Genomic DNA, 12,646 nt, shown 5'->3' with positions numbered 1-12,646 from the left:
ACATATATACTCTTTGTCAATCTTTCCTCACTCATTCTCTCCATGTGACCAAACCATTTCAATATACCCTCTTCTGCTCTCTCACCCACATGGATCATGGTAAAGTGCCAGAGGATTGACAGAGTGCATGTATGGTGCCAGTGTATAAAGGAAAGAGGGATAAAGGTGAGTTTTCAAACTTCAAAGGTATAAGTTTGTTGAGTGTACTTGGCAAGTTGTATGGGAGGGTAGTGATTGAGAGAGGGAAGAGATTCACAGAGCAGCAGACTGGGGAGGAACAGTGTGGTTTCAGTAGTGGAAGATGTGTGGATCATGTGCTTGCACTGAGAAAAGCTACTATACATGGTAATAAGGTTTTATCAAAGTTGTACTATATTGTTTAAACCCCTGCACTTGCCCTGCATGTTCAGTATAGAGAAGATAAAGCAGCATCTGGCTGACATTCTTTTTAGTTGCAAGTTTTTCTTTTGTTAGTTCATCAACTTAAAGGAATTTTGTACCCCTAGTATGCTCTCTCCTTGTGATCATGGTTCAGGAATTTGTATCCTTAGTATGCTCTTCTGTTGTGATCATGTTTTAACAGGTCATGGTCAATCATCTAAAAATAACTATCAAAAGTGCCTATCAGCAAAATGAATCTATCTATCTATACGTCTATTTTTATTCATGTTATTTAGAAACAAGGTCACTGAGTATGAATTTCTCTCATATAATCTTCCTGTACTAATTTACAGAGTTAGAAGCAGTTTAACATCTGGAAAAGAGCAACAAACAGTATGGACATCTCTGATCCTTAGAAAAAAATCATTTGTATTTGTATTTGAATAAGAAAAAAGCATATAACAAACTTTGAGGGATAAAAAGATGGGCCAGAGGAAATTTGGAAAATCAAAAAATTACAATCGGGTTTATTTGACCTAGTACATAAAATACATGAAATCAGAGATGGAAAGATTTCTGTATTTTGAAAAAGTGAAATAACACCCATCCCTTCCATCATTCCAGTTTTCATGTTCAAATATCTGGATAAACCTGGCTCTTTCACCAATGGTTTTATACTACAATTGATCATGTATGTAAATATATCAGTACAAAAAATGACAAGAAAAATAACATTAATTTCAGATCAAGAAGTTGCCTTTCCCAAAAAGCAATCACATGAATTAAAAATGCAAACTGATTTGACACTAACAATGTATTGCCACTTTTACAAGGAAAATGAGAGAGCTAACACTGTTCTTCCTCAACATGCTACATATTTTTCTCAGAATACACAGTCAATATCAATGCCTGTTACATAAGTCAGTGATTCACTGTTTGTTGTATTATAGAATGGTTGAGTTTTGTTGCAGTCACCATGTCTATACTTACTATTGTTAAGTTTTTATTTTTCAGCGGATTTACTAATTTTGTAATACTCAGAGCTCTTCTTTAATGATGTCAATGTCAACCATCTCAGATTTTAAGGATGACTCAGGGATAATTTTGGTCGTTTGTAGACAACTGTCTGTCTTGCATATGATGGACTGTATACTGCTACTAGCTTCCTCTTTCATTCCTTTAGGTCTACTAGACTTCAGTACTGTCAACCGAGGTATCAAATGGTCCCCATTACCTTGCTGGGAGGATATCACCTTGTCACAATGACTATTAGTATGGCAGGAAATGTGGCATTTCTGACCAACTTTGTACTGTAAACCTTCATCATACTGGACACCACCAAAAGGCATCTCACTAGTGTGAAGTTCCATGTGTTGGACTAATTGACTTCTTAGGGAGAAGGTCTTTTGGCACTGAAAACATACATGAGGCTTCCCTTCTGTATGAACAATCATGTGTTGTTTTAAAGCAGCCTTCCGGGAGAAGGTCTTCTGACACTGCAAACATTGTTGCAGCTTCTCCTTTGTATGAACACTCATGTGCCGTTCTAAAGCAGCCTTTCGGGTGAAGGTCTTTTGGCACTGTGAACATACATGAGGTGTCTCTCCTGTATGAACAGTCATATGCTGCATTAAACTACTCTTTCGGATGAAAGTCTTTTGGCACTGTGAACATTCATGTGAATTCTCTTGTATATGAACAATCATGTGCTGCCCTAAGGTACTCTTCCGAGAAAAGGCTTTTTGGCAATGTGAACATACATATGGCTTCACTCCACTGTGAATAACCATATGATGAACTAATGTACTCCTGCGTGAAAAGGTTTTTTGGCACTGAGAACACTCATGTGGCTTCTCTCCTGTATGAATGGTCATGTGCTGTTTTAAAGCGACCTTCTGGGAAAAGGTTTTATGGCACAGTGAACATTCATGAGGCTTCTCTCCTGTATGAATAGTCATGTGCTGCACTAAATGACTCCTCTTGGAGAAAATCTTTTGGCAATGTAAACATTCATGTGCCTTTTCCCCTGCATGTCTAGTCATGTGCTGCACTAAATCTCTCTTACGGGAGAAGGTTTTATGGCACTGCACGCATTCATGTGACTTCTCTTGTATATGCACAGTCATGTGCTCCACTAATTTACTCTTCCAAGAAAAGGTCTTTTTGCAATAAGAACATACATATGGCTTCTCTCCAGAATGATTAGTCATGTGATGCATCAAAATACTCCTGCGAGAAAAAGTCTTCAAGCACTGTGAACATTCATGTGGCTTATCTCCTGTATGAACAGTCATGTGTTGCTTTAAAGTAGCCTTCTGGGAGAAGGTCTTTTGGCACTGTGAACATTCATGAGGTTTCACTCCTGTATGAAGAGCCATGTGCCTCACTAAATCACTTTTCTGGAAGAAGGTCTTTTGGCAATGTGAACATAGATATGGCTTCTCTCCAGTGTGAATATTCATGTGATGCACCAAAGTATTCCTGTGAGAGAAGGTCTTCAGACACAGTGAACACTCATGCACCTTCTCTCCTGCATGAACAACCATGTGCTGTGCTAAATCACTCTTCTGGGAGAAGGCTTTTTGGCACTGTGAACACTTATGAGGATTCTCTCTTGCATGAACAGTCAAGTGGTGAACTAAATGATTTCTCTCGGGGAAAGTCTTCTGGCAATGTGAGCATTCATGTGGCTTCTCTCCAATATGATCATTCATGTCGTGCACTGTGTAATACCAATAAGAGAAGATCTTTTTGCACTATGGACATTAATATTTCTCCCCTGCAAGAAAGGTTGTACCACACTGAATAACTCCCACAAAAGGTCTTTTGGCAATGCGAACATTCCTTTGGCTTCTCTTTTGTATGAATTGTCATGTGCTGTAAGAAGAATTCCTAATTGAGAGTTTTTTGAACATTCTCCTCCAGGTAACTCAGGATTAGCAATAGTGAAGTGAACAGCATACAAACCATTTGTGGTGTAGAGTACAGCAGCTTCTAGTTTTGCATCAGCTTTCCCCAGTAAAATTATGAGGTCAAGTCCTCTCCCTTTTTACCCTTATCTATACAATGCAATACTACACCCAACCCAACACAACCTGCTAGACATGTTAGAACCCTGAATTAGAGACCACATTGCTCTTAATATATGTTACATTTCCACTACTATGACAAAAAAAATTCAGCAGTCTTTCTGAATGCATATCCCTGTCGACTAGTTGTTATCCAAATTCAGTTGTCTTTCAGAATGCACATCCCTTCTAACCGGTTGTTACCCTAACCTTAAGTCTTCTAATCATGTATGCTCTCAACTATAGTTGATAATAACCTTCTCATATTTATAATACTAATTCTAACATTTTTTTCAACAAATACATAATCCAATCACATTCAGAACTGGGTAATCATTTACATTTAGACTCTCTATGCATGATATGACAGTCTAGAGTTCATGGAAAGACTTTTGACAAAAAATTAAATTGGTACTGGCAAAAATTCATGACCAAATATATGAACTGTAATCTTACTATCATTACTCAATAGTCCTTGTATCATAAATAAATGTAACCAATGAAAAGTTTGTTTAATATTGAAAAGTTTAATTATACTGTACATGAATTATGGGCCTTCTTAGTAAGTGTAATCCTTTCCACAGCTTCTTTTAACTTCATTCTTATTGTTATCATTTTCCTATGCCACTGATACTTCACTGTTGTTATCGATGTTGTTCCTGTTGCCTCTGTTATTGGTACTATATACTCTTACTATCACCGGTGTTCTCCAGATGCTTCTACATTCGCTGCTCCTTTAATCATTACAAACATTTCTGAAGTTCTTTTTACTTGACAATCACTGTTAAATGTAGTATGGTTCTTCATACCGTTAGATTTGTTGTAAATTCTTCTTGTGACAGCTTGTCATTCAGAACTTAGAGGCACCCATTACGTTGTGCTGAACACAGAAAGCTGCCAGTGACAGGAAAGTAAACATTAACATTAGATGCAGAAAGTAATACACAGGAGACCCTTTCTATCAAGGGCTGCTATGAAGTCAAAGAATGAGTTTTACATGAAATTCTTATGATATACCAAAATGAGGTTTGTTATCAAGTGTTGATAATATAATGGACCCAAATCTGACATATGGTGTATGAATTCTAAAAGATCAGACATTCTTTGCACATGATAAAATAACTAACATAAAAAATCTGTATCTCCGACACCCATTTCCTTTCAGAACTCCCACAAAAGGGGTGGCCACAGAGTCTCCACTTATCCCTGTCCTTACAAGACTCCTGCACATACATCATTCCACATCACATTCTTCACCCATTTCTTTCCCTCCTATACCCTTCCACTCTATTTTCCCATGTTACAGGTGATCGTCTCACACCAACCCCTTTAACTGTACTATCATACATTCTCCTTGTAAACTCCTTGTCTTGCATTCTTTCCACATGCCTAAACCATCTCAAAGTACTAAGTTTCACCCACTCTATCAGTCCACAATTCATTCCCTGCCACACCAAATCTTTCATACACCCCCCTCATTTCTTTCTTCATTCCATCTATTCATAGCACAGCCTTGATCTATGACTCATCCCACTGTCCATGATTTAGCTCCATAGGTCAGGGTGGGGAGGACTATGCTGTCCCTTATCTTCACTTCCATACTTATGCCTCTGCCCTTCATTATTCTGTCAAGGGAACCAATGACTCTTCTACCCTGTATTACTCTCTCCCTTATCTCTCCTTCCATATCACCAAACTCACACAAGACAGCTCACAAATAGAGATTGTACCTTTAAATTCAGCAACCTTGGGACATGGCCATTGCCAAGCCACAGAAAATGTCAGAAAACAGAAATTGACCCCTAAGGGATTCACCCCTAAGGGAATCCCCTATGTAACATATGCCTGACCCCTAGTCTTGCCAGCTCATTCCATATACATATTGCTGTGTTATCAAAGGTAGAACAAAGCTTAAAACAGGAAATAATACAACCATTAATGCTTCCAAACAAGGTTTTTCATTGTTACATCAGAAGTACATCAGAGTCAGCAGTGTCTCTAGGATCAGCAGGGTCTTCAGGGTATGCATGGTCACCATGATATCTCCATGGTCAGCAGATACTTGCACATCAGGGGCAGAGGAGGTGAAGGGAAAAGGATTTTCTATGCAGGAATGTGCCACTGTTGCAATGTAGCTTCCTTCTAATATTTTGGCTCTTCCTTAATCAATTTCTTTGAATCAAATATACAAATATAATTTCTCGTTCTGTTATAAAGTTCCTTTCCTCCAGTCCTGCAATTAAATCTCTCAGCATCTGGATACATTTATCTATAGAAATTCTTTCTTCCCTTCCTCCTTTTCTGCTACACTTTCTTCATGGTGATCTTGTTTCTTCTTACCTTGCTGAACCATCTCCAGTGTAAACAGATTTTGGCACCTTAGCTCTGCTAACAGTGCCACCCAAGTGGCAGATCCACAAACAAATGGTGGCAGATTCAAAACGTGCCAGACTATAGGAGTTGCTGGACTACAAAATGCAGGATTAGAGGGGTACAACATGTACTTAATTTCTGTCAACTCTTGTAGTCATTCTCCCTCCATATCTATAACACAATTCAGTACTTTTTCCTCTCTCAATATATAGGGCTTTGCAAAATCTCTATTTCCACTCTGTTTCCTTCAAACACCATTACTTTCACTCGCATTTCCCTTCAATAGTCTCTGCCTACACACACCATAAAACACAAAAACCTTCTGCAACTCCCCTTCACTCTCAGCAAAACACACATCATCCACAAACAGGCTTGTCACTAACCACCATACCTAACCACCACACTCCATTTCCACACACTTTTTCCCTACTTGTGCTTTCATCTCTTATTCCTCCATCCATATATATATGTTAAAAAGCCACGTTGACATCACACAGTCCTGCCTCACACCCACATGTTAGCCAAAACTTTTGCTCAACTCTCTATCCACTCTTACACATGCATTTGCTCCTCTTCTGAGGGCTTTCATACCATTCAACAGTTCATCTCCCTACTACCACTTTATTCTTTATGCATCCTATCAAACATTCCACTCATCTCTGTTATACACTTTCTCCAGATCCATAAAAGTTGCATACAGCATCCCACTTTTTGCTAGATACTTTTCTACAATCATTTCCATTGTAAAACTGTGATCCAGGAATCCCCATCTGAATATGGGAAAAATAATAGCTTTCACCCAATCCTTAAGCACAACCTTCTTCTTCCATGCTAAATCACATATCAAATGCATCCACTCTATCACACTTTCTCCTCCATAAATCAACATTTCAGCTGTAATCCTATCCATTCCAGATGTCTTTCCTAACTCCAACCTCATCATTGCCCTTCTTACCTACCTTCTTGCTATAGGCCTGTGCACTTGCATCTTTTATTTCCATCCTCCATACCAATAGATGTAACAACTGCTGCCTCACCTTCTCCCACATTCATGAAGTCTTGAAAATACTCTATTCATATTCATTTCCTACTTTTGATTCAGCAACTCTCTTTCTTTACCTCTCACATCTATATTTCCACTCTTACATGTCTTTTTTACTTTTTCACCTCTTTCCAGTACAATTTCTTGTTTTCCTTAAACAATTCACTGAATTTTATTCCAAAATCTTCATCTACTCATTCTTTGGCTTCCTTTATCATTCTCCTGCCATTCCACTTATCTTGTATTGTTGTTCCCTCCTCTTTAATAACCTTCCACTGGTAGATTCATTTCAAGAAATCTATGATATGCCTTTTTCTTCTCTTCCATGCCACTTCTAATCTCATCTGTCCACCATGGATTTCCACTTTCATTATTATCTCTCAATTTTGCATTCAACTACCAATTCTACAAACTTTAATAGACTTTCTCTGAACATTTTCTCTGAACACATCATTCTCACATAACTGCATCTTTACTTTTACTGCAGGTTCATCCAAACTTTCTGTCATCTTTCATACTCTTCCTTGCAATCTTTCAGGTTCGTCTTCACTCCATTCTTTCTAATACCATAGCTCTACTTCTCCCTAAGACTCACCAATACAAGAATTGCAATTTGGTCAAAGTCTACAAAGTCAGTCTTTCTCAAGTACACTTTAGCATCCAGCAACTTTCTCAACCTGTCATCCACTGTCACATAAACAATCAAACCCCTTTGCTCTTCTTTTCCATCATTTCTCATCCACATATAACTGTGAATTATCTTGTGCTGAAAAAAGAGGCAAGGAAAAAACAACTCATAAATCAAATTCTGATGATAGACAAAGACACATAGATATACAAACCTTAACATTAAATGTCAATCTTGACATACACATCTTTCACATAAGGACTAGAATATGTGCATTAAAATCTTCACATCTAGTGTTGATTATACACTGTAAATTCATCAGTCCAGTACATCAATTACTAATGGCATATAAAGTTCAAACCCTAAAAAGCAACTGTTAATGATATACATCTGGAGCTACTGGAAAGGGTTTCTCCAAACTTTGATACCAGTATCTCAATATCTAAAACAAACAGTTCAATCATGTTCCTTTTACAGATGTTCCCTGACATACATCCCAATTCCATTCACACTGACCGGTTGGAACTCGAAAGTTGGACATAAGTTGGACGTGTCAGCATGGCATGTGGAATTCGTATAACTGAGCAGCATTCTTTTATCCTACTTAATTTCTATCATTATCATCTCGTTTTTTATTAATCAGCTTTATCATATGATTCTGTAGTTTCTTTTCACCTTTTATTAATGATTCTATTGTTCCATGGACTAATTCATACATACTTTCAATGAACTTTTCAGCAGCTCCTTCATCAGCACTTGCTGCTTCACCAGTGACTCAAACATTGAGCAAGCTATATCTTCTTCTAAATCTATTGAACCAACCATGACTCGCAGTAAAGTTCTCAATGCAATCCTCTCCCGCTCGCTCCTTCAGTCTCAAAAAAAAACTTCTAGCCTTCACATGAATTGTTAGTAAGCTCAGTGGTGCACATTTTTTAATCCGATCTTCCTTCCACAGAATCAAAAACTTTTCTATTTCATGAATGGGCCCTTGTTGTTGCTTTGTTATCATCATAGACTTCATACTTGCCGAACCTTTCACTGCTTCACGTATTTTTTCTTTGCCCTTTAAAACTGTGGAGACTGTCGAATGGGACAACTGTAAATCACGTGCAATTACACTAACTCTTTTTCCTCCTTCATACTGGGTGACTACCTTCATTCTCAATTCCAAATCGTGCATCTTTTTTGGCTTCTTGCCAAATCTATCAACATGTGATGGGTGTTTCCTCTTTCTTGTCATCTTCTCTGGGATTAAATACAAAAATGGTTTAATCCAGCATGAAAATTCATTAAGATTACCATGAATATGTGCACTTACTGAAAGGTAACTGAGAGAGATGCTGTAATGTACATGATGCTGAGAATGTCTGACATTCACTATCGTATATACGCAGCTGTTAGCAGTGACAGACGTATGACCAAGCATGTCTTTTTTATACATACATTTCCTAATCTATATCTTTTTCTGGTCATATCCTGATTGCGCTACCTGCATTGTCAGTGAATCTGTCTTAATTGCTGATACTAAGAACTTTAATTTGTCTCCAAGGAACTTTAAAGCCCATCCTATTATTAACCAAATCATAATGAGAGAATTGACAAAAAATGAAAACATAAATAAAGTGGTCCATGACACACCTAGCTACCCAGGTCAACCTCTGCCATGTGATCCCCCTTAATCACTCTCCCTATTACTGGTTATTGTCGATCAGGCAAATGTGTTGTTTATGGTGGTAGATGCCACTTGGTAATCCTGGTGTGATGTTAAGATTTAAATTACTATATATTGGCACCTGATTTGGTGGATTGTCTCCACAAAACATGTAGTGCCATGTGTACAGAAAAATCTTGGTAAATAAAATAATATGAATTCCTACTGAAGTGCAATTTCACCTTCATAACAGCTTGTATAACTGTTAATGATAAAGTATCTAATAAATTATATTCATAAATTATTTTGCTTATAAGGGAAGAATATGTGCTTTCTCTGGTATGGCTGTGAGAAATTATTGCGCACTGCCACCTCAGCCACCACCCAGCCTTGGTGCATAGACTTGAAATTATGGCATGAAACTGCATGAAACTTACATGTCTAGAGGCATCACCTGGCTTGCATAAATATCCATCTAGAGGTATTAAGGGGTTAATTATGAGTGTGGAACGTGATTGCCAGGCAGACACCTGTCATGCTATTTCAGTTCTTTGTAGATTCTATCTGAATCTTTCTAAGGTGGTGTATATGTATATACTGAAGCTGAAAATGTGGGAGTTGTCTGGAAGAGCTCCGCATCACTGTTTGCTTTGAATACTAACTGATGCTGGTATGGTATTTAGAGACTATAATAACAGTTTGCTCCTCAAAGGGAAATTTTGATTTGAATATGTTCGACTTCCACACATTTCAAGCTCCAAAATTTTCCGCTCACTCAATCTCAACGTGTATCATCAATCCCTTCTCATGTTTCAACCGTCCTAATCATAAACCAGATGATAAACATTGCACATTATCCGCTTTCTCCGTTACACAAAATCATGCCAATTACTTGAAGCTTATCCGATGTACATAATCTGCTCTTCCATAACACTCAATTGCAACAGTTTTTTCACACAATAAAAATCATCACCAAATACATGCAATTATTCCGAATCAGCACCAGGATCTCCTACAATTTAAACTACTTCATTAACCTATCATGCAAACCATACCAATTCTACTTGGCCCTTTTCCAGGCTTGTAGTTCTGCTCCATACAAGCCACCTTCCTGAGAAAAACATCAAACTAACCAAATAACCTAGTTCACAAACTTCTACATCTGGAGTTCTCATTGTTATCCAAGTCACTGACATCTATTCTGGTATGGTATTTAGAGACTATAATAACAGTTGCAGAGCATGATTTGGAGCACACTTATTATAAAACAATATCAAATATTCAATAAGGGATATGCATTACCAATGAATATGTGGGGTATGTAAAAGTAGGATGTACGCTCGAAAAATATCAACAGTAGCTGAGATGAAAGCAGAAGTACACTACCATTATGTATGTTACTAGGGATTGTGTGTCATCTGTATATTGACATCTGGCATCATGTTGGCAGTCTTTTTTCAAGTGTGACTGTTATACAGTATTTCATCTACAGTACGAGACTTTAAGATATATGTCTTGACTGCTACAGTAACTGAGTACGGTTTTCATCGATTCTATTGATTCTTCACAAAGATACTACATGGACTTGCTTTCGTATACCCCAAAATTCTCTAATATAGTACTATTCCCATAGCTAATGCCGTTCAGAGTGCGAACAATGTGACAGATCGGTCCTCCGCCATACATCACATACAACGTAAGTATCCTCTAAGGGTTAAATTTAGATGCTGTTGTGTACTTTTCCCGAAACTATTATCAAGCAATCAATCACCGTCTCATAATCATTTAACAGTGGTTATATCAATCACCATCTTATCGTCATTCAACCGTCCTTATATTGAAAATAAGGATGGGATGAGACATGGAATAATCCCTACTCTCGTACACAAAATGATGCAATATTTAAAGCTGTTTTCGATGCAAGAGTATATAAGAATTCTTCCAAACACTCAATATGCACAACCAGTTTTAACACAGATAAAATAATGCATCACCAAATACAATGCAATAATGTCGCAAAGCAAGCTCCCTACATTTTATTCTATATTAATATAACGCAATCATTGGAAAACTACATCACCCAATGTCTATGGCCATAAGCTACAGTGGCGTAAGTGCTGCTCAATTCAGTATGTTTACCTTCTCTGGAGAAAGACATAACTACAGCCAAGAGTAAAGTAATGTTTTTCACACATTCTACATCTGGAGTTCTCCAGTTGTATACAAGGTGACGTGACTAATCTATTTTCTATGGGCTACGGCTTACAGTAATTCACTATACAACAATAGATTTTAGAATTATGCCTTTATGTAATCATTGATGAAAGATCAACATAGAAATATACGTATCTAGTTTATGCCAAGAATAACACAATAAAACAATAAATATCAAAGTGAAATATGTAAAGTAAAGGTGTTGACACATTCACTATCACGTAAAAAATGAAAGGGGTGGAAATAACTGCTTTTTTTTATTCTCTTACCAACTCGAGTTTTCTTTGGCTTAAATAGATGAAGTCAGAGATGATAGCGACTTCCAACCACTCTATTAGCAATCCATTCCACTTATGTATATAACAGTTTTCAACCAGTCACATTATAAATGTAAAGGAAAAGAATGAATACTTCACTCATGATTATTAACTATGAATTCAACATTTACTCTGTCAATCCTCTTTCATTAAGAGGGAGAGACAAAATTCGATACTCTGCTGGAAGGAGGCTGCTAAAGTAATGTTTCTATAAACAACACGAAATACTGACTCAAAATACCCTAATAGTAAAATGTTTTGATACAGATTCAACATTTTTAAATTCTACTTCAACTCCTGGTCAACAACTTCTAGCATCTTGCGTGTCTTCACACTTCTGTTTACTCTTTGCTCTTGAAGCATTAGGCATCTATGAGCAAGCTCCCCTTATTAGTGTTCTAGGTTGTGTAGAGCCCATAACTTTTGTCGAACACAGCAGTTGCTTTTGACTCTAAATTTGACTGCTTACGTTCCTTTTTTACTGCTGCTCCTTTACAGCGTCACTGGCTTTAGAATTTCTTCTGACCCCCTACATGCACAGAACGTCTACATCTGGATTGCTTGCGGAATGAAAATATCTTGCTAACTGTGATTTCGGGAACCTTACATCTCATTTGCTTCACTGTATCATACATAATTCTAAATTCGTGCCAGCTTAGCCGTGGGATAAGATCAGAACCAGTTTCATTACCTTTTACAAGAAATTGTGTCGCTGCTTCTTACCAGGTATATCTTACATAGATAATTTCAGCTTCTGACAAGTATTACGTGTTGACTCTCCTTTTGAGCAAAAGGAATTGAATAGAAGGAATTAGTTACCTTGATTTCCGACTTCGGTGGGAGTGAATCAGACTTGACGGATCCCGACGTACTCATTTTAATCATCGATGAAATCCCTGAACCACAGTGTAGTTCCCGCCGTTGAAGAATCTGCACCTCCAAAAGTCGATCCTGAGATCCCTGAACCTG

The 12,646-nt window shown here is 37.5% G+C and overlaps 1 protein-coding gene across 1 annotated transcript; it reads right to left on the bottom strand.

Moving 5' to 3' along the window:
• Positions 1–895: 895 nt before the first annotated feature.
• On the bottom strand, positions 896–11,418 carry LOC139750329 (uncharacterized). The gene is made up of 2 exons (XM_071665011.1): positions 11,286–11,418; positions 896–4,343 (listed from the first exon to the last, which is right to left on the bottom strand). The coding sequence occupies exon 2, from the start codon at positions 3,093–3,095 to the stop codon at positions 1,419–1,421; it is 1,677 nt and encodes a 558-aa protein (XP_071521112.1). The 5' UTR covers positions 3,096–4,343; positions 11,286–11,418; the 3' UTR covers positions 896–1,418.
• Positions 11,419–12,646: the final 1,228 nt, after the last annotated feature.

This window comes from Panulirus ornatus, chromosome 1 (assembly GCF_036320965.1).
Source record: "Panulirus ornatus isolate Po-2019 chromosome 1, ASM3632096v1, whole genome shotgun sequence".
Classification (NCBI taxonomy): domain Eukaryota; kingdom Metazoa; phylum Arthropoda; class Malacostraca; order Decapoda; family Palinuridae; genus Panulirus; species Panulirus ornatus.
This window is presented reverse-complemented; position numbering and strand designations above follow the sequence as displayed.

Coding starts and splice junctions, on each gene's coding strand:
- LOC139750329 (XM_071665011.1), bottom strand. CDS start 3,095: ATGAATGATCATATTGGAGAGAAGCCACATGAATGCTCACATTGCCAG.